The 27645-nt window shown below is 44.2% G+C and overlaps 2 protein-coding genes across 11 annotated transcripts in view; one reads left to right on the forward strand and one right to left on the reverse strand.

The window, feature by feature from the left end:
- ST3GAL6 (ST3 beta-galactoside alpha-2,3-sialyltransferase 6) overlaps positions 1 to 20932 on the forward strand; it is a 49037-nt gene extending 28105 nt beyond the window's left edge. For 6 of the 7 annotated variants that reach the window (XM_064467185.1, XM_064467178.1, XM_064467194.1 and 3 more), the window contains 6 exons: positions 315 to 378; positions 6932 to 7027; positions 9225 to 9411; positions 10509 to 10646; positions 14261 to 14413; positions 16138 to 20932. In XM_064467185.1, coding sequence (XP_064323255.1) covers positions 315 to 378; positions 6932 to 7027; positions 9225 to 9411; positions 10509 to 10646; positions 14261 to 14413; positions 16138 to 16218 — 719 coding nt within the window. In that variant the 3' untranslated portion in view covers positions 16219 to 20932. The remainder of the gene's footprint in view (positions 1 to 314; positions 379 to 6931; positions 7028 to 9224; positions 9412 to 10508; positions 10647 to 14260; positions 14414 to 16137) is intronic. The other variant, XM_064467168.1, reaches the window with a different exon arrangement.
- A 1438-nt stretch (positions 20933 to 22370) lies between these two features.
- Positions 22371 to 27645, reverse strand: part of COL8A1 (collagen type VIII alpha 1 chain) — a 94358-nt gene continuing 89083 nt past the window's right edge. For all 4 annotated transcript variants that reach the window (XM_064467140.1, XM_064467124.1, XM_064467146.1 and 1 more), the window contains one exon: positions 22371 to 25904. In XM_064467140.1, coding sequence (XP_064323210.1) covers positions 23998 to 25904 — 1907 coding nt within the window. In that variant the 3' untranslated portion in view covers positions 22371 to 23997. The remainder of the gene's footprint in view (positions 25905 to 27645) is intronic.

The following is a 27645-nucleotide window of genomic DNA, read 5'->3' on the forward strand; positions in this document are numbered from 1 at the left end:
TCTTGGAAACTCTTCTGATGATTTTTTTTTTACTGTAACTAAGATTTTTTTTATTTTTATACAAACCCCATGCTGTTTTCCAACAGAAGAGTGTTGGGGCAGGAAAAGCTTCCCAGAGAGGAGCTCTGATAAACCTGAGTTTCTTTGGCATCATTGATTGACCTGTGGCCCTAAATTATAAGTGGTGTTATTCTGAGTTTTTATGCACAGTACATAAAAACTACTGTGTCTGAAAATGCTGTAGTCAGGGTGGCATGCTTAATTTTATATTGGAAAGCACTGAACATTTTCATTAATCTTTGTTTGCTTTCTAGAGCAATTTTTTCGTTTAGCCCTTTCAAGACTGCAGAACTGTGGACTTTCGAATGAAAATGACAGGTGAGATGGTTTGTTTGCTACTGCTTCTGTTCATTGCCTTTTTAATATTTATCTGAAAAGGAATGTCAGTGGGGTTATCCTGAAATTGCTTAAGTTAGCCAAGCTGCAGATCTGACTGGCAGTATCCAAGCAATATGTAACTGATTCCAAGATTTAAGTTCAGTTTTAAACGTGTAGCACCAGCATTCAAGAATAATTTTTCTGTGAGGGAGCTTAAACATACAGATTTCCTTTTACAAGTGCGTTAGGAATTTGCTAGCTGAATGCAGTCCCACCTTCCTGTAGTATGTTTTTATACTTGAGGAAGGTGAAACCAGCCCTTAAAAATTGAATGTGACTTCCTCTTCTGAAGTCATTGTTAGCACACACTAGAGAACATTTGAGATAAGCAGATGCAAACGAACTACTGCTTCTGCACAAAAGAAATATTACGCATATCCCGCGCTACTGCATCTGCTAGCCTGCTACGTACTCTTGTTCCTTTGTATGCTTAGCTTTCTTTTCCTGTGAATGAGGGAGACACAGGCAGCTAGGAAAGGCTGTTCCTGGAATTTTGGGAGTAACCAGGGTGTGGTACAGAGTGGAGCATGCCTTAGATAACTCGGTGCATTAGATTGCCCTGTTTAAATCTTTTCATTGGAAGCAACTTCTGCCGGGGATTTTTGTTTGGTTTTGGAGGGGCTTTCTGTGTGTGTGTGTGTGTGTTCCTGTTGTTGTTGGGTTTTGTTTTGGTTTAGGTTTTTTGTTTGGGTTCGGGGTTTTTTTTGAAGGTAATGTAGTAAGGTTGGCAAGTATACTAAAATCCTGTGTTTACCAAGTGATGCAAATGACTTCTTAGATTTGGAGTCTAGCAAATGGGCTGATAGCCTGCCATATATCATGCTAATATGCAGACTTCTTAATAGACTTGCATGCAAATAATGCTGAGGTTGCCTGTACTTGGTTTGTTTTTTAATCGAGATCAAACAGAAGATTGTCGCTTCAAGCCAAATGCCAGGATCACATTTTTATTAAACTTGGGTGGAATATGAACAAAATAATTCTTAGGCTTGAACACCAATTATCTTGATTTTAATACCCAGTTTTCCTTTCCTTCACCTACTATCCTCCTTCCTTTCCCTGTATTTAGTATCTATTTCTAGGATGTTCAGGTTTACTCTTAAGTTAAGGACAGGAAAAAAAGAAAGGGGCGGGGAACCCCATATTTTCTATTAGGAGTATCATAATTGGGGAAATTTATACAGAATTGGCTGACAAAGGCTAGTCTTTTGTCTGGAGTTCAAAGGAGAGTGCCAAATGTTGTATTAGAAATTTCCTGAAATCACAAGTTCAGCACAATAATTGTCTTGGCTGCAGAGTAGAGACGCTTGGAGTTACAGCATAGTACCTTTTAAATGCAGGTGTCTGTCCTATAGATCAAAAGTAAGGTAATTGGTATTTATCCTTTGAATGTTAGGTTCTCTGAGATACAGGCATGTTTAGAGGTTCTGGGAAGTATGCTTCATTTTAATAAAAGTAATATACTTCAGTAGTACTGAAGCAGAATGGAACTATGACTATTTAATAGGCAGTAGTATAAACAAATCAAATGTACAATGACTTCATACAATATATTCTTTCTAGATCCATCAGCGTTTGTGTGTAGCACAGTTAGGGTATGAGCCACTGTAGTAAGGAAGAGATTTTATATATACATTTAACCGAGACAGAGTGACTTTTAAACATGAAACACTCTGTGAATGAATCCGAACAACATTCTCCGGTAATACAGAATTATTAGGCAGCTCTGTAGTGTTGCTGCCTAATTCAGCCTTCTCGGCAGGATGCAAACCCAATTTCCCTATAAACTTTTCTTGGGGCAGAGTGGGGGAACCTGCTATAAAGTATTCTGACAAATATTAGGCTATGTGAGCACCAAATCTATGGTGCTCACGTAGCTGTATTTGTGTGCAACTTAGGTAAAACTGTGTACATAGTGAGCTACAAAGGATTTTTTTTTCCCTAACAGTGCCATTTTTCCAAACATAGGTGAATTCTCACTGTGTAAAGGCCTAGTTCTCCAAAACTTTTTGGAAGAGAACAGTGTCACTGACTTCAGTGGAGCAGCCCATAGGAGAAGGGTTTTCCAGCCTAGGGGCATATCCACAGAGTAACCTCTCAACACCCACTCTACCCATTTCCTCAAAATTACTCGCTGGGCACTCTCAGGACTCTAAGCTCAACAGCGTTAAATTCTTACAAATGCATTTACAGAATCCTGAGTCAACATAATGTGACCTCTGCATCTTCTTTTTACTAAATAACCTCAAAGGAAATAAATTGCATTCCTCAACTGACCATGGGGGTTTCTGTTAAAGGAGATGAAGTTGAGATCTTTTTCCTTTTCCAGAGAAACAGTATTTCAGTGGAATGTGGAGGATGCAAGCCTTTTGACCTTCAAAGGCTACATTTCGATTTAACAACATTTTTCTTTTACAGACTAGGAAAAATGTTCCTTTTAGCATTTCACCACATAAACAAAATATGTAAACTAATGCCCAGACCTGAGATTAAGAGGCTCTTGTACACTGTGTGAATAGGGCAATGGTTTAGTGACTAAAGGGATTGCATTTAGATGTTGGAGATCAGTTACCATGCAATTTGTATCAGGATCCATTTATACTCTAAGCAGATCTCTAACACTTAAATGCAATCCCTCAGTCACTCAAGCCATTGCTATAGCAATTGTTACAGCTGGGGTCTTAATATTTTTGACTTTCATCAGTATTGTGCTGGTAGTTGTAAGCTGGACCTCCAGACATTTGGGTGTGTTATATTTCACTTGTAGGACACCTGATGTTGTTTGACGCTTGACTTTCTTTATCTTCTTGCCAATTTATTGACTTGGAGAAGGGTGAGCGTCATTCACCCTTTGGGATAAGTGTTCGGGTTTTTTTAATATGAAAACATTATGAAAAAGGAAACTTTAAGAAGTGGGTTGGTAAAATATCTGGAAGTAACAGTCTGCTGGGAAATCAAATCAATGTGTTGGTTTCTGCGATCTACAGTAAGTACAGATCAGTTTATTTAACTGATATTTGAATACAGCCCAGCCTTGCTACATATTCTTTATCTCCATTTCATATGTTGGTTTATGTTCTGGTTTTTCACTCTAGCATAAACCATTTCCATCCCTGCTTATTGTTGTCAGTTGAATCTGTACTATGGACACAGACCTATGATCGTAACTGGAGACGCTTGAATACTTGGGGGAGCTAAGGGGAGGAGGCAATTAAGAAATAGCACATTTGTGCCACACTTCCTGTCTGAGTTGGCCCACTTAGACTTCCTGAGCTTAAGAGAGATTAAAAGCTGGTCTTTTTAATCTGCCTGTATTTATAACTGTATGTATGTACGACTTATCAGGAGTATTTGATCTGCTTGTTGACTTAATCCATTTCAAAAGTTCACATACCAATGTTAGATACTTTATTGGTTATTGGAAGGGCACTGGAGTTCAAAAACTTAATCAAACTTCAGATTTCACTCAGTTTTTCATCCAAGTAGTATTAGTCAGCACTTAGCCATGAACAAGATCTGGTCTGCATCTGTCAGTAAGAGGGAGGAGAGTTTGGATTTGACTTTGAGGCAGCTACCCAGTTTCTGCAGCGGCATGAACCTCAGTTGCTGAGCTCTAAAGTTAGGTCTTATTTTACCCTCCCTGCCCTGAGTGTGTCCTGCTGAGCTCTTCAGTTTTACACCAGTAGAAGGCATTATTTCAATAGATGGGGATTGACATAGCGAAGAAGCTTCTTAAATCGTGGCCTCTGCCAAAAACTGGCAGGTATGTGATAAGGAGTCACTTAAAGTTCATCTACAAGGGGCAGAACAAGCGGTGCCTCCTCAAAGTAACTTTTTGGCTGCTTATCATGGTCAGAATAATGCAAATCGCTTGTAATGGAGTTGACATAGTAGTTGTGCATTCACACCAAGTAGTCAGAGAGTATAAAAGAAAATATTCAGCAAGATTAGGAGCAATTTTTCTGGCTTTTTATTGAGACCTGAAGGTGAGTTAATGCGTGATCTGTCACTCCCAAACCAGGGTGTCCATCAAGCATCGGGGATGGATGCTTTCACCAGGAGGTATCACTAAGAGTTGGAGTATGAGTTGCAGTTTAGGATTTGCATTGTGGTGATGAGGTTTGTATGTCAGTTACCCAGCTGTGGCCACATAACTTTTGGTGGCACTGAATTCAGAGGTTTGAGATGATTGAAACCTTCAGTGATTTACAGAAGCATGCTGTAAATGACAGGAAAATGTGATACAACCATATGCTAATTCTGCACTTTTCTCCCCTCTCCATCATTCGACCTTCATTACTTACTGATCACATTGTTTTGTCCAGTTTTCCTTTTTCCTTTCTGTTTCTCCTCGCTGTTGCTTCTCTGCAGCCCAGGATCTTGCTTTTAGCTCTTCTGATACTGCTGCAAGTAACAAAGTGTAATTCAGGAAAAGGATAACTCCTCCTTTCTTCACACTGTGAACTCCGCAAGAGGCATATGCTCATCAGTCTGCTTTCTCAGGATGTCTTAAAACTAGATTGAAAAACTAATTTGAAAATGAATGGGTTTAAGCAGTCCTGGAGTTGAGAGGGAAGGGCTTTGTGGGTGTAGAGGGAATGAGCGTACCAAGGACAGGATGGTGTAACAGGTTTTCACCCCTCTGATTTCTGAGGCACAGAGTCACGTGGACTTGTGGCATTAGCTGGAAATCTTTTTATGAATGCTTGGCTTCTACTAAGCTGCTCAGGAAACACTGCTTTTTCTGTGTCACCCCACCCTGAGAGCTGCATTTAGCAGCACTATTTATATATATACACATATAAAATTTTAAAGGTAACTCCCTCTGCAGATGTGGCCCTAAAGCAGCAGGTGAGAAGGTGCGATCCCAGCATTTCTTTTGAAATACAGTGCTTTCTACAGTTGGCGTTTATTTTCATTGCACTTTTTCTGTAAGCTTCAGGTTGTCAGCATTGCTTTGAGGCCCAGTTTCTTCTCCCTCGCTCACATGCAGTACTGCATAACTGCATTAACAATTCTGTAGGAAATACAGGGAACTGCTTTGTACATTGAGGTGTCAGTCAGTCTTGGCTGGAACAGACTTGGTTGAATAATATTGTCCTCAGCTGAAAAACCAGGTTGGACTATCTAAGGAGAAAGGTGTTAATTAGACCACATAAAGTGCCAGACTGGGCATATAATACATTTATACTGTTCCTTGGGACACAGTCCTGGGGCCCCCTACAGTAAGAAATGGCATAGAGGCTTTTTCTTATTTGAAGAACTGAGAGAGCTGAAAGTCGGGAGGTGGCTTATCCTCAGTAAACTGTGAGCCTGTTTGTGTCTGAAGAAAATAGCAATATTTTTATTTTGCCGTTGTTCCTACTGCAGCCAGGTTGTTTTGCTCTAAAAAAAGAAGCATTTTTACAACAAAAAATTATGTACTTGTTCTGTAAAGAGGACTTTGCAATCTTCTACATTGGATGTAACCTTCCCTAAAGAGGCAAAATTTCTTGAGTAAAAAGCCAGCAAGCCTGTCTGTGCGCTTGTTTTTTAAAATTATTTTTTAGGAAAGCACACATTTTACTAGCATAGTAATAAGACACTAGAGAACAAAAGATACACTTAGAAAACCTTGGATAACTTGGAAAATCTTACCATTAGAATTTACTTTAAGTTTAGCATTTGCATAATATCTTTTTTTTGGGTGCATTTTAACTCTGAATGTATTCTAAATTCAAAAGGAATTACTGTTTTGATTGGATGTAGTATAAGATCTAATTTGTAGCTCAGTGTTTTATATACGTAGTAATGCTGTCTAATTTGAATCTAGTCATGTGAGAATGCAACTTCTAATCAACGTATCCCTCTATGTCACAACTGCATGCACTTCAGCACGTGTTTAAACAGGTTTAGACCGTACTTCTAAGTAGAAGGAGAAAAATGAATATTTTTTTATTATATTCAGTTGAAGAGGCATCACGTGTTGGGCTAATGGTTTTCGCATGTACAGTTCAGAGGCCTGTAGGATAAATTGTGAACATAAATCTTGCTGCTGTAGCTTATGCTGGAGATCTCTAGGGTTGTGGAGTTGTACAATATTGCAGAAGCACCTCAATTTGAGTTAGTTTTTCCAGACATACTCTATCCTCATTGGTATATCCCCAGTCTGGCACAAGTTTGAAGCATTGTGAAAGATAATTTATCTAATGGCATCTATATCACCAACTGGTTAGATGATCTTAAAACAGCAAACCACTAGGACATGTATAAAAACAGTTTTACATGAGAGAAGCCTTTTCCTGACTTTGGCGGTCCCTGAAATAATGCAGCTGCATTATTTGAAAGCAGCCTTAGCATGTGATACAGGCTTGAGACTGCTCTGCAGGGACCAAGGAGAGTAAAAGATACAGGACCTCAGTTAGTAAATAAGTCAGCTAAATGCAAATATATCATTAATAACAATATGAAGCAAGGGAAGTGGTGCATAATAAAAGCTCTGTTTGTTCCACAGCATTGCCTGTCGACGGTGTGTTGTGGTCGGTAATGGAGGAGTACTTCGAAATAAGACATTAGGGGAGAAAATTGACTCGTATGATGTGATAATAAGGTAAATGGTATCTCCTTTTCATTTTGTGTACATGCAAAGAATTAACGAACTTTTGCTGTCAGGCAGTAGCTTTGGATTTCAGTTATTATACAAACAAAAATGCATAAAACTTCCTGTTTTACTTATTCTGTCACAGCCTTAATTTAAAAAATTTTAGGAGAAAATGGATGGGTGTTTTATTAAGAGACTGATTGATACAGGGGAGGAGGGATGACTCAGTGGCCAGTCTAGCTCATGTACAGGTACACATGTGAAGGTGCTGCCGTCAGCGAGGGGTCCAAGCATCTAACAGCCTGAAGCCCTGCATGTGCCCCTCGCTGTGAGCTGGCATCCTGGGCAGCCCTGCCTCTTTCCATACCACGCCTGTCTTGCTGCTGTGCTGGCACGTGCATTGCTCGGAGTGGATGAGACCTAGTGTTTATGCTGGGAAGTCCATCTCGAGGCATGTGCCAACTGAAGGATGATGCTGATGTCTGCCCCTTTTTCTCAAGCATGTTAATTCATGTTGGAAGTTTTATCAGACGCCTTGACCTACCAGAGGATGCTGGGGTCTGAAGAGAAGGCGTCTGGACTAGGAAACTGGGGAAGTGCTCAGAGAGGAGCCGGCAAGGGCTGGGGACCGCAGAGTTCAAACGCCAAGCAAACTGAAAATGGACTATTGGGCTAATTATAACAGATTTTTCTTCACATTAAGGAAAAGATTAATTGGTTTCTCCTTTGCAGGAACTGAGATGGTAACTAACTAAACAGCCATTCTGCCTGTAGATACCCTGTCATATAGTGTGCCTGAACCCTCTTTCACTAAAACCTCTGAGCTGCCGGTTTTTCTGCTTCAACATTGTGTTGAGCATTGAACAATATCTCATTTTTGTTACTTTTCCATCAATTTTAGTGATAGTGTTTCAGTCTTCAGGCACTACCCTAAAAAGTTTTGTATACAAAGCCTGGAGTTTGACATGCCTTTAAAAATGTACTGGTAAGGTATATATGAATACATGCAATTCTTCAGTTGTAGCTCCTCTTATAAACTTAAAACTATAGAAGGTGATCCAGATAATATTCCTGTTCTTAGGAAACTTTCCTTGCCTGACAACTTTGTGTTTATGGAAAAAGCCCACCTTGCACTTATTTTCACTAGTATAATGATGCAAGGAAGCTCCATGGATTATTTTTAAACTATTTCAAGTATTTGGGCTCCTTGTAGATCTATCCGCTCTTCTTAAAATGGAGATCTTTGTGTAGGCTGGTGTCACACATTTAAAAACAGCTCTAAATTCAAAACTGTTTCAGAAATGTAGTACACGTTTGTTTACTGTGAGTGAACAAAGAGTTGGTGTTTACATTCTGTATTTAATGACGACTTCTGTTAAAATTTTGAAATGTTCCCTTGCCTGTATACCTAGTTTTGCAAACGTCTGCTCCTAAGCAGTGTGCCTCCTGTTCTGAGCAGTCAGTCACACGGGCAGGAATGGAGCATACAGACTGCCTGAATTCTCCAAAGAATATGCAACACAGCCACCAAGCAAAAACTGCAAGCTGGAGACTTAAACACAGCCCCTCTAACATCTCAGAGCAGTGAGACCTGACCCACCTTCTCGCTGCTTATCAATGTTATATCCCAAAGCAGTGGCAGCTGTACAGGTAATATTAAAAAAAAAAAAACCAAAAAAAAAACACCAAAAAAACCCACAAAAAAGAAAACCCAAACAAAAAAGCAAACATAAAGATGTATTAGCATCAGGTACAGTCGTAATTCCTGCTCCTATATGCTGTAGACAGTGAAGAGTATTAAAACATTCTTGAATTGCCTCCTGTATGACTTGGATCATCTAGTAGCATGAATGGAGCTATGGGATCATTCTCCAAGCCAGATATTCTTTGGTCTTCTCCAGTTTCTGTGTTTGAGCCAAATCAGGCAGCCTTCTGCTCGAGTGACACATGATAAGCAATTGTGTGATTGTATTCTAAACCACCTTGGCGAAGTTCCCTTATGTGCTTGATCCCTCTGAGTTAGAGGGTGAGTGCATCTGATAATTGCTCATGTACCACATAATGTGATAAGTAAATGCTGAGCCACTAAACCCTCCTGTACCTGGACACGCTGTCTGTCCCACATACTAATGCACGTGCCAGCCACTGCACAGTAGGGACTTGGGTGGGGTAGTCATTGCCATCTCTGTGTCTCTGTCCTCTGCAGAATGAATAATGGCCCTGTTATAGGGTATGAAGACGATGTTGGGAGGAGAACGACTTTCCGCCTTTCTTACCCAGAATCCATCTTCTCAGATCCGATCCACTATGACCCTAATACGACGGTTGTTCTCATCGTTTTCAAACCACGTGACTTGAAGTGGCTTTGGGAGATACTAAGTGGTCAGAAAATAGTGAGTTTAATTATTAATGCACTTTGGCTCAGCTTGCTACACACCTCTCATGTGAAATACCTGTTTTGTTTTTAACCTTAGTCCTCCTAGCTGGGGGGAGCACTAGATCTCCCAGTCAGTCTGCTCAATATCCCTTTCCCATAGATGCTTCTGTCCTCTTTCTCACTGACATATTTGATCAGTTCCTCACCCCAAAGCAGTTTTCCTCTTGGAAATACCTTTTTATACTCTTCCTAGCACTGTTTCATATTCTGATATGCATGTTCCAGCCATTTCCCAGATTAATTTATCCTGCGCACTTGGTGAAATTACAAAATAATATTGGAAGGGCCCTCTCTCTGCAAGTCTTTATCCAAAGCCCTGTTGAAAGAGAGCAGGGCCAAGTTCAAAGCCATACCAGGTTCTCAGGGCATTAATCAGGTACGTTTTGAGTACTTCCAGGGATATTGTCACAATCTCTGTTTCAGTACTGCACCACCCTCACAGGAAAGAATTTTTCCTCATCCTTTCACTGTGGGCCTCTGAGAAGACTCTTATCCTGTTTCTTTTTGTAAAACCCCTACCAGATAGTTGCAGATGGGCTGAACAAACCTAGCCTTCTCAGACCCCTCTTGTTTGCTCTGTGCTCTGGCCCCTTGGCCGTTTTAGAGGCCTTCTGCTGAGCTTGCCGTAGTTTGACGTTCTGTCTTGCAGAGGGAGGAGCCCAAAACAGCATTTGTGAGACTGCAGAAAGGCTTAGTACAAAGTACTTGAGAATGATGACTTCTCTCTGTGTGTTCTCTACGGTTTTATTAATGCAGCCAAGGACACAATAAGCATTTACTGCCTCCCAAGGCATGCTGCTGGTGTGCGTTGTCCATCAGGGATCTTTCGGCAAAGCTCTCTTCCAGCCAGCCGGCCCCAGCCTCTGCTGCTGCAGTGGATTATCCTACAGCAGAAGCATGATTTGGCATGTATTTCTGTTGAACTCTGGGAGGTTCAGCACTCCTTTTCTTCCTCAACCTCCTGTCCTTGGATTTTACTCTGGTTAGAGTTGCTACAAAACCCAAACGAACTGTTTATAGCCACTAAAATGTGTATTTGCTTGCCTGTTACAGAGTGCTAAAGGCTTTTGGAAGAAACCGGCTCTGAACATGATATACAAATCTAGTCAAATTAGGATTCTTGATCCCAGCATCACCAGAAAAACGGCTTATGAATGGCTTCATTTCCCAACAAGGTTTCCCAGAAAGGAGGTAGGCTTTTTTCTTCCATGCCTTCAGTTCTGTGCAGCCAAATGTGTACTCAGGGGTAGTTATCTGTTTATTATAGTGGACTATGTTAGAACATCTTTTAGGTTCACATTGCATTAGTTTGCATTTAGATGGTCCTCAGAAAAGGTGGGGAAATGTTATCCGGAAAGAGAGTGGGTAGCCTTGTACGCCAAAAATCTTTTTATGGATTCTGTAATTAATATTAAATGAGACCAATTTTGTGGACAGACATAATGCCTTTTACAAAATTGGGAAAAGCAGACAGGCATTGGAACATGGCAGATCCAAGGAGCCTCTAGAAATATTAAGGAGTCTTGAATTATTAAATGTAGGGTGTTTTATAGTTTTTCTTAAACAAACAAACAAAAACCTCAAACCCACAAAACAAAAAAAACCAAAACCAACCCCAACGCCTGCCCCCCCCCCCCCCGAAAACAAAAAAAAACAACCAAAAACCAAACCCCACACCAAACAAACAAAACCTCCCAAAAACCCAACAACCCAGTAATTCTAACACTGCTGCAATTTCATGCTGCTGGGGGTGGGTAGGGACTAGGGAGCATAGAGGATATTCCAATCCGATGCTAATGACACATGTCTAGCAGCATTCTTGTGCTTACTGATTTTGATGCCAAGCGTTGTAGTGAGTTAACCGACAATTTGGACATAAAAATACATTTTAACTGTCAGTTCATGACTGAAGAATGTTTCTGATGAAAGGTAAGGCTTCAAGCTGGAGACTTTCCTTGCTCAGTCAGGACTGACCACATGCTGTTTTGCACAAATATGGTTCCCTGGGGTCACATCGTTGCACAGAGCTGCTTCATCGGGCTCAGCCAACTGACGTGTGTGGAAACTTTTGACAGGCTGTCACTGTGGAGTACCTACCACAACTTTTTTCTGGTTTAATCTTTCTAATATTTGAGGAAAGTGAGGTTTTTTGCTGTTGGGAGGTTTTGTGTTTTGGGGTTTTTTTTCTTCTTTTTAAAATGTCATTCCTTTTTTGAGCCTACTAGTGGCTTTTTGCTCCCCTGTTAACCCTCAAACTGGAATACCTAGTTTGGCTGTGTGCTTGCTGGGACTGTGTGGCATTTCAGCTCTTCAGCCAAGGGTGGGAAGCAAGCAGCATAGTAGTTGGGCCTAACTATCTCCTGAAGAGCCACAGAACATCTGTGGCCTCCATAGCTCCAGAAATCCCTCCTGTCTCTTCCTGTGCTCCCCTCTCAGTGGGAGTAAAAGTAAGACCAGCACTATGAGTGAGCCAGAGAGATGTGCATGGTGTCCTGGAGCTGGTACAGAGGCAGAGGCCCCTCAGTCTCTTTCGGTAGCATGTATGCCCTCTGCTCCTCTCCTGCTTGCTGAGCAGCCCTGCTCAGAGCTGGGGCAGAGTGCATCTGTGCTTGGAGCCCCTTTCCACCACATCCACATCCCACTTGCTCCATCGGAGGGGTTTTGCAGCGCCTCGTTGCTGGTGGCAGCAATGGTCAAGCTCAGGCATGCTTTTCCTCACTTTTCCTCCTATCTCAGAGGCTGGGAGCCTGCGCGTCTGCAGTCGCCCTGACACAGCTTGGGTAAGCTGCAGGCCATGCCTTGGGGGCTCCCTCTGGCAGGACGGCCTGTTGCAGGACCCACTTTGGAGTCCCCCGTCCCATATTGCGTCCCTGAGAAGGGCTGGTGCTGCCTTTGCTGTCCTGTGCTTCAGCCCCCTCTGCCTGCAAGAGATGCTGAAGACCACTGTTCCTGGTGGAACTTCCCTGCTGTAAGCCAATCTCGTGTTCCCTGAGTGCACATTTGTGCGTGGTCCAGAAGCGTTTCTGTTTTTGTTAGCAGCTGCGATGGTGTTAGCAGAGCTGGGAAGAACTGTAAAATCGGATGTGCTGCCCCAGCAGTGCTGAAGTCAGTGTTGCAGAGTCATTCCAGGGCTGTGCCTGTTCCTGTTAAATGTGACTGGCTGAACAAATTTCACTACAGGCCAAGGATAGCAGGATATTGCTAGGGTGCTAGTGTGATAATACATTTTAGAAGTAGTGTTGCTTTTTTTAGTGTATTCTTTTGAGGTGAACTTTATGATAGCCAAAGGTAAACGGAGCTAGTTGCAGCCTGTGATATTCCTGGTATTTCCAAATAGCACTAATGCTGACATGTAGCATTCCTGCCATAATTTTGGGGTCCTGTTTAGTATGGACATTGCAACAGAGTCACCACGAAGTTTATGATATTGGGCCCCCAGGGCAGAAAGTCGTTTTGCTAACTGGGAGGAGCCCTGGGCAATAGTGTGCATTTTAAGTTGATGTTATTTCTGGATTACTCCAAGAGTTGAATGAAGATACAAAAAAAATTCTGCATAAAAGGTGATTGTTCAATTCTGTGACTTAAATCAGGCTTACAGAGCTGCTGTCAGTAACTTTCTCCTGGGGATTTGTTATTTTATCATGTGATACAAAAAGTCTTTTTCTGTATCAGCGAGTGCATCAGCCTTCTCCCTGCACAGAGCTGTCCAGTACTGCAGTTGTTCAGGTTTGCCTGCTTTGTTTTCAGAGGCAAATGAACTGAGCCTTGGGTAAGAGCTCAAAAAAGCACATGATTTTGTGCTCAGTTTGAAGTTTGATTGCAGCTACCAAAAGTGTGTAGCTCATTTGGTCTCTGAGAAAATTGTTATTTTAGCGAAGAAGGGCATTAATGCCTGAAAGTTTTGTCCATTTCTGGGACGCTTTTTCCCCTCAGCTTCATCTGTTGGTCTAATGAAAGTTCACTCTTCTCTACAAACCTTGCCTCATTTACTTCCCCTGGTCATTTTAGCCACTGCTGCTGCTAAAACAGTCATGTACTTGATCACAACATAGGATAGGTGGTTACAATGAGTTGTTCTATGCTCTTGTCAGAAATGCTGATTTTTGGTTAGGTGTTCTTAATTTTGCACAGCTAAAAACTGTTTAGGACCTGCTTTTGATATTTTACATTGCATTTATTTCTGAGCTATATCACTTTAGGGAGAAATAAACAATTTTATTTACAGTTTCTTTTCTTCTAATGGAAATAGTAGGGGAAGGTCTAAAGTTGTGTTCTTCTGGAATTTCCCTGCTTTGAAAAAGTTCAAATGCAGCCAAATTTATATAGCAGTAGCATTCATGCTTTTTTAGTTTGGTGTAATGAAGATTTGAGACACATCATATTGTTCTGTTCGTCTGGATCTCCATCATTTGGAAAATTCTGAACACATCTGCTGATTCAGTCAAATTTGATGGGGTGAAATGGTCTCCGATATAATGAAGGCCAACCAGTTTCATGAAAGCAGGCTGCTGAGCAGAGGGATGGGGAGACCTTCCTGCTGCCTGTGCGGAGGGGAAGGCTACGGTATGGTCTCAGCCCTCACTAGGAACCAGAGAATGCCAGGAAAGGCCAACATGGCAGGCACCCCAGTCATGGAGAACCTGCAGGCAGTACCTTACTCCTTATGAGACACAAGGGGATCAAACTACAAACCCAAACATCTGTAGGAGAGCCAGGCTGCCTCATTTCCGCTGTGTTCTCCAGTTTGCTATTCCTGTCAAGCTGCCAGTTATTTATGTACGTGTGCTCTTTGTGTTTTGTTTTAGAAACCCAAGCATCCAACAACAGGGCTAATTGCCATTACGCTAGCATTTCACATATGCCATGAAGTTCACCTGGCAGGCTTCAAGTATGACTTCACTGACAGAAACAGTTCTTTGCACTACTACGGCAATGAAACAATGTCTCAGATGATGCAGGTAACAAACACTTGTTTATGCTGAGAGAAATATAGCTGGTAACTGGGGGAGACAACTCAGTATCGATGGGAGTGTGGACTGTGGGCCAGAAAGGCCTCCTGCCTTCTCCTGGTTCAGCTGCTCATGGGTTAACATTGCTTGAATCTCTTAATCTATACTTTTGCTTCTGAAAAATGTGGGTAATGATATTTGTGTCTGTTGTTGCAGAATATGGTATAGCACATCTGCATGACATACATCCATTTGTAGGTTCTGTTTTGCTTTGCTGGCATTATCCTTAGGCTATGCAGCTCTTGTTCGTAGAGGTGTATTTGCCAGCACTGTCAGAACATGAATCGTGTTGTTTCTGTTTGCATTCTCTTTTTCCTTGGCACCTACTTGCAAAATTTGTCATAGTTGCCAAAGTTCTTAAAAAAGAGAAAGAAGAGCAAAAGGAAATGGAAGGAGTAAAGACCTACGAACTTGCAGTTAGGAAAAGAACTGAATTCCAAACACTGAAAGCAGAAAAGAAAGCAGGTCTTGGAGGGGGACAGGAAGAGAAGGAACTGCTTCCAGGAGGGGGAAGCCACTACTTACCTGGAGAGGGAGCAGCAGGAGGCTGGCCTTCTGAAGGCATCAAGGATGCCTTCGCCTCCCTCCTGCTTTGCTATGGTCATGCCTCTATCTTCTTTTATGTCTCTGCGCTTTCCTTCAGCTCTGTACCCTGACCAACTCCATCTCAGCCCTTTAACTCAATGGGAACAGTTTTCTCTCGCATGTGTGTGCTCAGTGTACGTGGGGACCATTTTCTCTCCTCCTTTTCCTGAAGAGGAAGGATAGGGGCAGTGCTCATAGGGGCCTCTTGTGTCTCTCTGAGGATTCCTATGTGCCAGCTGCTCTGACATAACTTTTCTTTGACACTGAACTCACCTTCATTTTGGGGCTCCTCTCTGCAGGTGCTTTTTTGTAATGTATACCAAGCTTGGGTAAGGTTGATCACTAGCTGAATAGACATCCGTAATTTTCCTAAAATCTTGAAACTCTAAAAAACAAAAAAAACTAAACAAAAACCATATCATTAATCCTGTAATGGCATTAAGTTGTAAATATTTTATTATATATCTGTATAATCTCTTATGCAGTGTTTGTACCAGATTAATTTCAATTTACTGGATTCAGTGTCTAAGATTGTCAGTAAGCTTACTTCCCTTGTGCTGTCCTCCACTAACCTTAGTGGTCTTTTGTATATCCAGGATGTGGATACAGCACAGAAGATGGGTTGGTTTTGGCTTGTTGAAACTGATTGGCAGGATGCATCTGATTTACAAGTGCCCAATGTTTGCTTTTCAAGAACCTGCATTAAGCTTTGAGAAGTATTCATTTTCTGACCGCTTGTGCTGTAAATGTGGCTATGCAGCTGTTCCCCCTAAGCATGGGGAGGAGTTGGGAGAGTTAGTAATGAAAGGACTTCAGTGAGACCACGTCTCACCCATTCTTGCCACTGAAGGATCATCCCTTTTGGCTTGTGTCCTAATGGAAAATCTAATCTAGTTTTGAGCAACAGTCACCTATTTTCCTGGGAGGCTGTGCTACAGCCTTTGCTAGGAAAGCTCTTGGGAAAAGTCGTCTTACTCCTTGCACGTTCAAAGTATCCCAGGTAATGAAAAGAAAAGAACAGCAAAGTGATGCTTCTGGTAATAATTTGAATTTAATTTTTTTTTTATTGTTCCCTCACATCTCTTTAGAATGAATACCACAACATCAACGCTGAGCAGAAATTTTTGAAGAAGCTTATAGACAAGAACTTTGTGGTCAATTTGACGTGAAAGCTGAATGGAAAATACAATGAACAACTACTATTTTCAAGATTTGAAAGATTTGTATTTTTTGTATGACATTTTTTATTTTTTAAGTGCAGCATAACTGTTTACTGTTTAAAAGGAGCACAGAAACCTTACCAAGGCAGAAGCTTCTTCTAAGCCTGAGGCTAATGGACTATTGCAAACAGTTAACTGAATTTCTGTGAAGCTATTTAATAACAGGAAAACCATGATACCTTCAGCTGAAACTATCAGGGATATATAAAAATGCGGTGCACATCACTTATTTATCAGCAAGAACTCTTTCCAAATGATTACTTCTCTGGAATACTTTTGTTTCCAATGTTGTCCTCCAAAAAAGTTACACTGTCAAGAGGCTGAGATGACCAGTGTTTAATTGGTGGATGTAAAGTCTTGAATGTCTCTGTCTTGTAGTATGAAAGTGGCTTTAAAACAATGCCTATAAATCATTACTGTGTGTTTGGGAGAAGGGTGAACAGGCAGAGCATACAGGTTTTGGTCTGCCATCCTCCTGAGGAGGGGACATCCATCTTCAGCAAAGAAGTCACAGCTTCTGCACTGGCCATTGACTCTGAACGGCTGTCTGCCTTTGCCAAAGGTGAAGATCCTTTGGTTTGATTTGTGGAGACGTTGGTGTTGACAATGCTTGTGTTGTACCCAGTTTATAGAAAACCATACTCTGTGCTCTGCGTCCAATAAATTTTATGGTTCGTGACTTGACTTAGAAAAGGGGGAGTATGAAGACTGAAGAGTTGTCCTAACTACCTGCGTGTCAGCTGCTTCCCTCAGGCCACAACAGAAACATAAGCTGGACAGAAATGTTCACGCCTGAGTTCAAATTTAGAGCCAACGCTTGTTGGATTCCTAGATCTCCAGGACAGGATCTCATGTATCCTTCTGTTCGTTCCCCAAGAATTGAGGTGTATTTTTCCAAACCAGCACAATCTCCTTTCTCAGATCCTGTAACGGGTTTCCACCTTTGAAGTGCATCAATACGAGCAGTTAATGTTGCCATTTTTGGCAGCAGAGCGTGCTAGGGAATATCCAGGATGTACCTCAGCTGAATTATCATTTGGCTTCTGTTTACCTCTTCTGCCCTCAATATTAGGGCTAAATCATTTAGCGGTGGGAACTTACTCGGGATTTTAATTATAAACGTCCCATTAAACGTTTCGTTTCCTGTATTGGTTTGTCTTGGACAAGCCTGCTGAATAAGTTAAATCTGACTGGGAATGCTCTTGACAACTGTTGAAGACGATCAAGTAATATGCCGTTCCAATTCTCTCATAGTGTGTGTGTATATATATGTTTGTGTTTTAATTCTGGCAGATTTGCTTGAAGACCTTGTGGTTATCTTGATCAGTCACACCTAAAGAAAGCACAAAGAAGTCCACTTTAAAAAAGTCTTTGAAGTTGGTAGAAAAACCTTTGCTGCTTTTTAATAAAATTGTATAGAGGGTTTTAGTATGTTTAGGAGCAGTGCAAAGAATTACAATATGAATACAAACCTCTAGCAGGTCAAGAGCACGTTATTTATGTTTTCAGAAGCTGAGGATTACAAGGGTACTGAACAAAAGTTCTTTGCTGCAGCGATGTAGAGGAATAAGCATTGAAGTGAGCGAAGAGTCATCCTTTTCTCTTCCCTGTTTCTCTTGCAGAGTGCAATAGGTATTTAAAAAAAGAAACAATCCCCTTCCAGTAGTTCTCATCTCCCTCCTTAGCTCCTTGGCTCTGCCATTTGGGAATTAGTGAGGGCAGTGTGATTTGGAGGGGGGCTACAACGGAAGGGGAAGAGGCTTGTATTTTCATCTCACGACTCCTGAGCTTTGGTCATTTTCAAACAAATTGGACATATCTGAAATAACTCTAGATGGCATAAAAATCTGTGGCAGGGCGCGGGGAAGGACCCAGATGTGTCCCGGCAAGGGACAGACTGTGCCGTGGTGTCCTGCCAGCTGGATGTCTGTCCCTTGGGCCCAGCTGCTGCAGGTGATGCTGCTGCAAGGGGTGGCCCCTTGCCCGGCTGTGCGGAGGGGAGGGGAGCACAGGAGGTCCTGGGGCATGGGAGCAGCTGACTGTGGTGGCAGAAATGGAGGAAACCAGAATTTCTTTATCAGGTGGCAGAAGGGCTCTTAGTGATTTGTGGTTCCTTTTTGTTTTGTTTTTTAAATGTTAACATTTCTGAAGCTTTGAGTTCTTTGTGTATAAATCTGAATACAAACAGGTGGGCTTTTGCATCAGAAAGCAGTGATGCTACTGTCTTTGCCTCTACCAGCATTTATTTCTCATGATTATTGCTGTTAATTAAAAAGGTTTGTATGTGACTCTGCAGCCCCAGAACTGCAGTGATTTAGACTACTGACGATAGCAATTCCACATGAAAAAAATGCCAAGGTAAGGCTTTTTGCAAAGGTCGTGCTGTTGTCTGAGCCCTCTTTGTGTAGAAGTCCTTGGTAGATCTCAGACTCTGTTGAGAGCGGAGCCGGGCAGGAGCGGAGGGCTGCCTCTTGCCTCTCAAAACCCATGGTTGCTCCTAGAGCCAGGTCCCCCAGCTCTCCCACAGGCTGCCGCCACAGATCTAGCCGCATCCAGGTACCTTCATGCAGTACGCTGACTGAGGGGATTTTTTCCCAGGGGAGCTGTTGAATTTGCCCTCTCCTGGCAGTGCCTGGTTCTCCTGGTGGTGCAGGCTGCTTCCCTCTGCTTCTCCCCGCCGTCCCCCCTGGCTGGAGGTGGGTAGGGAGCTATGGTTCTGAGGATGCAGTTATTTTCTCCACTTTATTTCCTCTCCGGAGACATTCTTCCCACTAATCTAAACTGATCCATTCTCCTGATTTTCCTAGGAGGTTTTCTGCTTTTTTGGGGTTTTGTTCTGCTATAGTTACAATCCCCCAACAATAATTGGAAAAAAGGCTTCATGGCAAGCAAACGGTGTCCCCCCAAGCTCTTTTACTTAAGATAGACTCCTTTATTATTGTTCTTTTTACTACATCAGCTTTTGTCTCCCTAAGGTTATTTTTAAAATAATGTTTGGTATTCTCAGTGCATTTAATATGCTGTCTACAAGCATTTATCCTTATTAGCTACTACTCCTTTTTATTTCTTCTTAATGAGCCTCCCCATTAATATGGCTGACTTATTTTTGAAATTAAGCAGTACTCCCAGGGATATTTTTCCCCCACTTCTGTTCTCTTGCAGGGATGTTGAGTCCATGTACACCAGGGTTGCTGTCCCAGGGTGACAGTAACATTTAGAGCCAGGCCTGTTCCTTCAGGACTGAGCCAAGAGCTGATACTGTTGATAAACCACAGGGTACTAGTGTGGTTTTTTCTGTTGCTGGTTTGGTTTGGTTTTTTATCGAAAGCACAGCTTTCAGGCCAGTAGCTTTTTCCTTCAGAAATAAGCAGTGACCCCAGTGATTCATTTCTCCCCCACCCCGTAAGATGCTTTGGTAGGATTCTGTGTAGACCAACCCTGCTTCATCACCCGCTTCACACAGTCGTTTCCCCTACTCTGCCTTGAGGACAGGTATCGCTTTTACACTGACTTCATGCGGGCAAGAATACCTCTCTGTAGTGTGTTTCTCAGTAATGCCCACAGATAACAGTGTCGCTTCTACCCGGGTACGCATTTTCACAGGCATGTTGCCATACCAAAGACTTGCCTTGCGACTTTTTTGAAGAAAGCAATAACACTAACTCCAAATACTTAGATCTTTTCTGAGCGTGAGCTGCTATTTTCTTTTTCCGTTTTTGCCATTCCTGAAAGTAAAATCTCTGCACTGAAACTTTGCTTTAAAAGCTACCCAATTTTTTTTATCACATCAGCTGCAGCAAAGCTGCCAGTTTTGAATCCCAGGGTGCTGATAGCTTAATTTCCATGTTTGGTAATGGTGTAACTCTGTAGGTACCCAGTGTCTCCCACCAATTTTCCCTCTGTTAGGAGAAGTAGGAATTGCAGAGTGAGACAGTCTCGCCCATTCTTCCTCTGTCCTGTTCTCCAGCAGCCTGCTGAATTTCGAGGAGGCAACATCTTACAGCAAAGGTGCTCCTGCATTTTATCCACCACCTCCTCAAAATGCTGCACCGTCAGAAAGACCCAGCTCTAAGGTACCGAAGTACACACAAAAGAGGCAGGATGACAGGCATCAGCTGAAAGTTCTGTTTGGCTCAGACTTTTAGGGGCTGTGTGTGTGTGTTTGTTCATTTTCTGTCAGGAAAGTATTTTTTCCTCTGCTGGAATAATTGAGGGAAGTATGGCGACATGACTTACGAAGGAAGGTCACAAACTATTGCACTAAATATGAATCTGAGAGTGCCTAAAAGATAGTAGTAAATGACATTTCCAGTGACTGTGTTGGTGGTGATAATACAGAATCTCAACTTTGGCGTTTAATAATTGGTGTGTGATACCTCGTTTCCTGTGCCACACTTTCCTTTTTAACAATGCCTGGGGAGGTGATATAAATACCTTAACTTTTAAGTGGGGCCTGATTTTTTTAAGAACATGTGAATCTCAACGCCTGTTTTCGGTATCAGTACATACTTATTTTATTTGCCATTTGTCTTAAGTTTTAGATGTGTTTGAAGTGCCAGCTGTATTTCGAAGACGTTCTTACAGTTATTTCAAGTGGCATTTTGAATGCTACAAATGCAGAGAGACTATTTTCCTGTGAATAAACTGTGTTAAAGATGGTGCCCTCAGGCTTGTTTTTGCAAGGTCATTGCTCTGTGTGTGTGCGGATGTGCGCGCGTGCCCAGCCCCATTATTAACGCTGTGTAAAGTACATACAGTGTTGTCAGATCCAGTATCAAGTTTCAGGACAAACTTTGATGCTTAGTAGAGCAAAGAAAGCTGAAAATTTTTGAACCTAGGTAGGCTGAGCTGTACTGTGGGCAGAGATCTCACTCCAGGCTGAGTAAAAGCAAAGCTGGGATGTAGTTTCTGTGAGTAAGATCAGGAGCAGCATCCTCCTGATTTTAATTTTTCATGTTTTTTTTAACCTTGCCTGTCTTATTGGGGACTTTCAGGGGCATGCCAAAATAAAAGATCTTAACGAAGATGGTGTGTGACGAAAGACTTTAGATAGACACTGATTACGATACTTGGCTCATACTTTGTTTTCTCTTTGTGCAGTGAAAGTGAGATGCTGGAGGGTGGGGAGCTGCTTAGCTAGCCAGCGGCTTCAGGGAATCTAAGGGAGATGTAGCAAACGGTTACCTGGCACAAGTCAGGGGTCCTCAGTGCGTTCGTTTTAGTATTGACGGTTTAGGAGTTCGCCAGCTCGGAGGAGATGCCCATCTTTGATGTGAGATGGGGGGAGCCGCACCGTGGGTTCTCATTTACTCCCCACAATGGAGCCATCGTTGTATAGCGACGTAGATCAGTGACAAATATGTTGCAGCCCTCACACTAGGTTTCTGCTGCAGGTGAAAAAATGGGGAGGAATGGGAAAAGCTGTTTCCAAAGCAAGGCCTGTTATGACAGGACAAGGGGTAATGGTTTTAAACTAAAGGAGGGTAGATTTAGGCTGGATATAAGGGAAAAAATGTTTTACATAAGGGTAGTGAAACACTGGCACAGGTTACCCTGAGAGGCTGTGGAAGCCCCGTCCCTAGAGACATTCAAGGTCAGGTTGGACGGGGCTCTGAGCAACCTGATCTAGTTTAAGATGTCCCTACTCACTGCAGGGGGGTTGGACCAGATGACTTCTAAAGCTCCCTTCCAGCCCAAACCATTCTATGATTCTGTGAAGTCACAGGGAGAGCCGGGGACGTGGTGTGCATCTCCCAGCCTGGGCAGCCAGCTCTGGCTTCTTAGGTGAGCACAAACCCTTAACAGCGCACCTCTGCAACCTGATCTCCTGGCTTCCCCGCAGGCCGCCTGCGGGAGCCCCTCACTCTGCGTGTTCCTCCTGGTACCAGCTGCTCGCTCTCACTGAATGTGGTGCCGGGACAGCACGCTTCCCCCCCAGCAATTTAGGGCAGGTTTTGCCTGTAGAGGGGAACTGAAGAAAAGGGTATCTCTCTTTTTTTCATATGGGGCTGTCAGTGGTTTCAGAGCACCCTTGTGCTCTGTGAATTCTGTGGGTTGAAAGTTCCTTCTAACAGTTCTGCTGAATGAAGACAGGATTTTTTTCTTTAAAGGTATTTAATAAGATATTTTTTTCAAATCAGTACAAAAATTTTAAATACAAAATTATTTGCTTTTGACATATCTCCTATATTCTGGGAACATACCAAAGTCACCAATAACTGGTAAACTGTCCATCAGTTCCTGCCACCGTTCCGTAAAATTTCTGAGATAAAGCACCACATTATATCACTGGAGTCCTTAGTCAATGTTAGACTGCATTAAAGTCTGCATTTAAATAATGGTAATGCCAGTTAAATCCAATCTTAGTTCTGCATGAAAAATCTAGTTCATTTTTGAATCAAAAGCGGTAGCATTAGCTAAAGACATTGAAGAAGTGATGAGTATTTAACTCTTTCAACTAGCATAACAGTGTGTGATGTGCAGCACTGTACAGGGAACCACAGCAAAGTACACTGCCCTTTGGAAGCGGATACTTTTGAGGTGAGATTAGCACCATTGATGAACAGACAGCTCTTGCAGAGAAGCTGCTCTCCTCACGTACAGAAAAGATCAAGACCTGCAGGTTCTCCTTGACAATTGGTAACATATAAATAAGGATTGGAAATCAGTTTTTATATAAAATGAAGTTCTCAGACAAATCTGCGCCATCAGTATTGCTGGTAAATTTTTGGTTGATCTCAAACAACAAACTAGTTAATTAGCAAACAGAGCTACTCCTGCTTTGCCTAGTCATTGAAGACTAAACTGATTTAACTTTCACCGAGTGGCAGAAGGGGCATCTCTTCTGAGTAGCCAGACAGACACAGGTTCTTAGCACGAGCACAGAAATCCCAGCCAACTTATACCACCCTGCTGTAGTGCTGTGTGTTGGCTAAAATGCCTCAATCGGGTGGCACAAAGCAAACAGGGAACCCTTCGCTTTTGTGTCTGATCTACCTCATCTACTTCAGCTGCGCAAATGCTGGTGGAGGCTTTTCTAGTGCTGTGGAATTTGGAGCTGAACCCAGTGGCTGCTGGAGTCAGTGGCAGCATTCTGGGTCCAGTGGCTGCTGGAGAAGGCTCGTGGGGAATAGTTACACCATCAATACTCCTTTTCCATCATAAATAAATTGTTCAGGAAAAAAACACACCTGCAGGAAAGGTTTATATGGGGGAAGGGGAATAAAGGTCTCTAGCTAAAAGAACCTTTGCTTGTCAGGAAGACCTGCTGTCAAAAAAACAACCCTCCCGTCCCCAAACAAATAAAAAGCCACTCAAATTTTTCCATATAATTTGAGACAGACCTACTCTCTGGTTTAAGTTGCTGGTTTTCATCTCATAACTATGATCAATGCAACAGGAGTGAGTGATGTACACTGACTTGAACCCTAGTACTGAGTTATTGTGAGTGAAATGAAGTAAGCATGGCATCACAGAAATATATAATGTACAACTAATATGTCCCCCTCAGGTGCAAAACAGCTGTTTATGAATCTGATACACATCTTTAGATATGTTCACCACACCTTTTTGTTTTTTATAAGTAGCTGTGCATAATGTTAAACTTTTTTTTTTTTTGTACAAGATGGTCAGAAACGGTCATAAAATGCATCTTTCATGGTATAAAAGTTTGAAGCAGAGAAGAAAGGTTTTGATTTTGTTTGTATGTGTGTGTGTCTGGTTTTTGTTTTACATGGGATACAATAAATATCCTGAAAAAGATGAGTGAACGTATTGCCCGGCATAGAGTCCTGCCGCCTGCTCGGATGGCATTTGAACATAAACCTTGTCTCCGTGCATCAGCTGGACAACGGCGCTGCCCGAAGCCTGGTCGAGGAAGCCCTTCTTGTACTCGTCGTAGGTGTACATCAGCGGCTCATTGTTCTTGAACAATGCCACCCAGACGCTGGCACCTTTACAGTGGACGTGGTAGGCAAAGTAGTAGACGCCGGGTATCTCACAGGTGAAGATCCCTGTCTGGGGGTTGTAGTTCTGGCGGCCATTGTAGAGGAGCTTGTCGAACTTCACAGGCACCCCGACCCGGGGGAAGGGGGTGAGGAGCTCTGCCGTGAATGCGGGCATCTCGTAGACGGCACCGGCAGCCTTGCCTTTCTTGCCCATGTAGCCATAGGGGGGCTTGACGCCATCTATCCCGGGCCCCACCTCGGGCAGGTACTGTCCCACGGCCGGCGGAGTGGGTGGGATGATGACCGGGGGACCTGGGGGCCCGGGGGGGCCGGGTGGCCCCTGGAGCCCTGGCTGGCCGGGGGGACCAAGCGCCCCAGGCTTCCCTGGGGGTCCCTGCAGCCCTGCGGCACCAGGTTTGCCCACGCCAGGGAAGCCGGGGGGTCCGGGCAGGCCGGGCTCCCCCTTCGCCCCCGGCAGCCCTGGGGGGCCAATGGGACCACTGGGTCCTGCAATGCCTGGGATGCCTGAGGGGCCCTGGAGGCCCTGGGCACCGGGGAGCCCCGGCTCACCCTTTGGCCCCACGAGCCCTGGGACGCCCGGCAGCCCCGGCAAGCCTTTCTGTCCAGCTTCCCCCTTGGGCCCTGTAGGGCCTGGCAGACCCCGCAGCCCAGGGGCCCCCACTTCCCCAGGAAAGCCTGGCTTTCCTGGAAACCCCTGCAGGCCAGGTTCACCCTTGGGACCAACAGGTCCCGGTGGCCCCACAGCTCCCCCTTCTCCTTTGGGTCCCGGGAAGCCAGCGGCCCCCGGAGGGCCCATGATGCCCGGCAGTCCCGGCTGGCCTGGCTCCCCTGGCGGCCCTGCCATGCCGGGCGGCCCTGCGTGCCCCTTCTCCCCCTTCGGCCCCAGGGGGCCAGGCAGACCCGCCACGCCACGCTCACCTTTGGGCCCTGGGAAGCCTGGCTTCCCAACGCCAGGGAGGCCAGGGGGCCCTGGCAGGCCTGGCAGGCCTTGCTCCCCTTTGCCGCCCGGGAAGCCCGGCTGGCCAGGGACACCATCCTGGCCGGGTTTGCCAACACCAGGCAAGCCGGGAGGACCTTGGATCCCGGGGGCCCCTGGGGGCCCCTGCAGCCCCAGCTCTCCCGGGGGTCCGGGTTTGCCCACAGGTCCCTGCGGTCCAGGGAAGCCAACCATGCCCGGCTTGCCGACCCCTGGCAGCCCCACGGGGCCGGGGGGGCCGGGCAGCCCGGGGGGGCCCTTCAGCCCTGGCAAACCCGGGATCCCGACGCCCTTCTCCCCTTTTGGCCCCGGGATCCCAGGGATTCCTGGGGGCCCTTTCATCCCGGGCTCGCCCTTCGGCCCTGGCTGTCCCTGCAGCCCTGGAGCACCTGCTTTCCCTATGCCGGGAAGCCCGTGAGGCCCCGGCGGTCCTTGCGGCCCGGGTATCCCCATAGGCCCCATCTCCCCCTTCGGCCCCATCTCCCCTCTCGGCCCCGGGGGCCCCATGACCCCTGGTTTCCCTGGCATCCCCGGCAAACCCGGCTTCCCAATTCCTGGATATCCTTGTGGGCCTGGTTTTCCTTTGGCTCCTGGCACACCGTGACCCGGTAATCCTGGTGGCCCCGGCGGCCCTCTTGGTCCAGGCTCACCAGGGGGACCTTGCTCGCCCCTCAGACTGCGCATGGGTATTTCTGGGTTGTGGAGAAAAAAAAAAAGGAAGGGGGAGAGACAAGAGGTGATTGCAATTGCATCCTTCAAGAAACACAAAGGCAGTTTTGAATTGAATGTGCTTGTTTTGATACCTCTTGGTTTTGTGGTAGGTGGGGAGGCAGAGCTGGCCAATGAGTTACAGGCTGGTGTTTGGAAAAAAATAGGATGTTCCTACCGTTTTCCATACCCCACACTTCCATGCATGTTTCTGTTTCCAGAAAACAATTATTTTGCTTTGTGTTTGCTTATGTTTTGCCATGAAAAAGCCCTTTGCACTTTACTAGTGTTTTCTACCACAATCTTAAGCAGCTAAGTCTGCTTTTTGTCCCATATTGCTGTAGACTAATCTACTTTTGAGAGTTTTTGCAGGACGTAGAAGCTGCTCGGTAATCCCATGCTGTAGGAGTTCTGGCATAAAAGTGCTTTTGCTGGAGAGGCTTACAGTAGCAGGATCAGTTGAAAAAGATTGTATCAGTAAGAAGTTTGTACATAGGTATGACTGCTTTGGTTCACATTAAGGTATTACTGGAAACGTACAGCCCTACCCAGCATTGCTAAGCTCCCACAGGTTTTTGGCATAGCCACATCTAGTTAGAGCTCTTCTAAACGCTTCACAAAATGTTTTTGTTGTCCAAACCCACATTTTTGTGTATGTAACCACTTAGCATTGCAGGTCAGGATGAGGGAGTTGTTGAGTGGGAGCGGTTCTGCTGGGGCTGGTTGCTTTTTAAACTGCAGGCTTTTTGTGTTAAGTGGAGAGTCTGCCTCTGTCCTGCTCTGAAGTGGATAAAGAAGCACGAGGTTTGGGGGAAGGGGACAGATGAGGTTTCAAGGCAAGGGAATTAACTGTTCTTTGGGAGACAGAAGCCTTCCCTCTCTGCACATGTTGTGTTTTATGCACGTAGAAAACCTTTGCTCACAAGACGGGTTGGTTTTACTACAGCCACTCGTGTTTGTTCAGACACTCCAAAAATAGGCCCTGAAATCTCCCATTTCCCTCTGAAGCCAGTGGAGGCTGTGGTTATGCTGAGCCCTCAACAAGACAAAGAGTTAACTAGCTGGTCTGGTCACACAGACGCTCGCTGTCCCCACAATGATTTTATGACACTGTGTTTTCCTGGTTGCCCTTTGTATTTTGGCCATTTTTTGTTGTTTTCTTAAATATCCTAACATTGTCCAAACTTGCTTTACTGAATACTGAAAGTACTTGTATGTGCAGACTCATGCAGTAATGCCCCATACCTACAATGCCCCCGTTACTCCTGTAAATAACATACCGAAAGAGGACTGCAGAGTCAGAAGACCAATTGTATGTTTTTATCTGCAAACCTCTAAATCACAGGGTCTGGACAAATCCAGACAAATTCATGATATTCCCATAAATTCACATCTTGGAGCTCTTAGCTGTTATTTCATGTCCAGTCACTGCAGCAAGAGTAGGAGCATCTCCAGGCAGGACCCTGGCCCATCTACCTGGGCCATTATTTGAAACCCCATCAGACGTTTTTCTGCAGGTGGATGAGATTACAAGATTTCTGCTAGTCTTGAGCAAGCACCCAAACAAACCTGGGGCCAGCCCTGGGTGCTGGAGGCTTGTCACAGGTAAGGCTGCTCAGAGGCTGTGCTACAGCCTGGAGGATGACTGTGGCCTTGCTCTGGTGGCCCTGAGCTGCCCCACAGCTCACGTGAGCCTGTTTTTGTCCACCTGTGGCCAGGTACCAA

The sequence above is a fragment of the Phalacrocorax carbo genome, chromosome 1 (assembly GCF_963921805.1).
Source record: "Phalacrocorax carbo chromosome 1, bPhaCar2.1, whole genome shotgun sequence".
Taxonomy (NCBI): Eukaryota; Metazoa; Chordata; class Aves; order Suliformes; family Phalacrocoracidae; genus Phalacrocorax; species Phalacrocorax carbo.